General features: G+C 42.7%; 1 protein-coding gene across 1 annotated transcript; it reads left to right on the top strand.

Annotated features, from left to right (window-relative positions):
• The first annotated feature begins 1,055 nt into the window (after positions 1 to 1,055).
• LOC137366377 (probable G-protein coupled receptor 139) lies at positions 1,056 to 1,946 on the top strand. Its single transcript, XM_068028271.1, has one exon. It carries the CDS (start codon positions 1,056 to 1,058, stop codon positions 1,944 to 1,946), a length of 891 nt encoding a protein of 296 aa, XP_067884372.1.
• Positions 1,947 to 2,281: the final 335 nt, after the last annotated feature.

Raw genomic sequence — 2,281 nt, forward strand, 5'->3', positions numbered from 1 at the left:
CATTTCTTGTTTTTATTTCAGATTACTGTGGATCTGGAGTCACATATAGGCCAGACCAGGTCAGGGCAGTAGATTTCCTTCCCGAAGGGACATTAGCGAACCAGATGGGTTTTAACAACAATCGACAATGGTTTCATGGCCATCATTAGACCAGCATTTTTTTTTTAAAAATTGAATTCTAGATTTATTATTTGAACTCAAATTCCACTTTCATCAATGGTGGGTTCTGAACCCACGTCCCCAAAGCAGTACTCTGTGTTTATTGGTTTAGTGACAATACCACTGCGCCACTGCCTCCCCGAAAGTAGCGCTTGGGTCGATGATCAGCCATGATCAAATTAAATGTGAAGGAGTCTCGGCCGGCTGAATTGCCTGCTCCTGTTTCGATGTTCTAATGTTCCAAGTTGATGAGGCATCAAGATGAGATAACATGCGTCCAAGGACATTGAGGGAAGTGAAAGTGGAAATCGAAAAGACGTTGCCCATAATTTCCAAGACTTCCATAGATGCAGGGTGAAGCCAAAGGACTGGAGAATTGCAAAGGAGGGTGTAAAGATAATTACAGCTACTGCAGGTCTGTCAGTTTACCTTCAGTGGTATGGAAATATCGAGAAACAATAATTCAGGACCATATTAATCGTCGCTTGGAAAAAAAGGCAAGTTAATTAAGGCAATCCAGCGCGCATTTCTGAAAGGATAATCGTGTTTATGTAACTTTTTGGATTAGTTTGAAGACATAAAAGAGCGGGTTGATGAGGGTAATGCTGCTGATGTGCTGTACATGTACTTACACTAGGCATTTGATGCAGTACTGCACAACAGAACAAGTTATATCTCATGCAATAAAAGGTACAAGATCTTAACGGATATACAGCTGGTTGAATGATGGGAAATATAGTTTATTGGTGAACAGATTTTTTCTGGACTAGAGGAAGGTTTCCAGTGGAGTTCCTCAGGGGTCAGTGTTGGGATTGGAAGAATAGATAACATCGGCTTGATCAGTCATTTCCATGTTCTGTTCACTTCTCTCTCCCTCTCTCGCTGCAGTTAACTTAATGGCGATCCTGATCCTGTTCCGGGGAAAGTGCGGCCTCTCCACCTGCACCACTCGTTACCTGGTGGCCATGGCGATGGGTGATCTAATGGTTATCATCACTGATGTCATACTGAGGCGGTTCCGTTCTTATTATTACCCACTGTGTTTCCTGGACATGACCCTCGTGTGTACTGTTATCAATGTCCTGCTCCGTGCAGCAATTGACTGTTCTGTCTGGCTCACTGTCGTGTTCTCCTTTGATAGATTTGTTGCCATTTGTTGTCAGATGCTGAAAACGAAATATTGCACAAAGAAAACTGCAGCTGTGGTTCTTGCAACAACCTGCACTGTGCTCTGTTCAAAAAATGTCGCCTGGTACTTTAGATTTAAATCTAAAAGAATAATCAACAATGTACCCTGGTTCTGTTCCAATAAGAATAGCTATTTTACTGACCCTAGGCGGGTGGCATTTACTTGGTTTTCAATGGTATTAACACCATTGATCCCATTTGCTTTAATTCTGATCCTTAACGCTCTGACAGTCAGACACATTTTCATGGCCAGCCGAGTCCGTATGGCATTGAGGGGTCAGAGCAAGGGACAGAATCGCAGTGATACAGAGATGGAGAGCAGAAGGAAGTCCATGATTTTACTTTTAACCATTTCTGGCAGCTTTATTCTTCTATGGTTATTGTATATTTTGTATTTATTTGATGCCCTGGATCCCCATTTAGATGGTAATGCTTATGATATCTTTGAACAAGTCGCATATATGCTGCGAAATTTAAGTTGCTGTACAAACACCTTTATTTATGTGGCGACTCAGTCCAAGTTCAGAGAACAGTTCAAGACAGCGGTGAAATATCCGGTTGCATCAGTTACTCAGTTCATTAATAAATGCAACAACTGAGTGCAGCCCTAAAGTCCAGAGTGTATGGGGCAAGATTTGGCTACTGAAGGACCAGAGCAAAGAGTCTATTTGAGGAGCTACATGACCAAGATCCAGCTGACAAGTAGCAAGATGTGACTGCTGGAGGATAGGAAGGTAAGTGTCTTGAGGATCAAACAACCTTAAAGAGCGGGGAGAGGCGGGTAGGAGGTGACAGAGCTGGAAAACCGACGATATACTGGCAGGAAAAGGTCAGGGCAAGTGGGGATCTCCATAGAACGAAACATAAATGGATCTGAAACATTGTCACTGTGCCCACGGATAGTCAAAAGGGGAAACAACACAAATAATTCTCA

Source organism: Heterodontus francisci, unplaced genomic scaffold (genome assembly GCF_036365525.1).
Source record: "Heterodontus francisci isolate sHetFra1 unplaced genomic scaffold, sHetFra1.hap1 HAP1_SCAFFOLD_242, whole genome shotgun sequence".
Lineage (NCBI taxonomy): Eukaryota > Metazoa > Chordata > Chondrichthyes > Heterodontiformes > Heterodontidae > Heterodontus > Heterodontus francisci.

Bases quoted from the DNA above. Each gene is read 5' to 3' on its own strand.
- LOC137366377 (XM_068028271.1), top strand. From the start codon at position 1,056: ATGGCGATCCTGATCCTGTTCCGGGGAAAGTGCGGCCTCTCCACCTGC.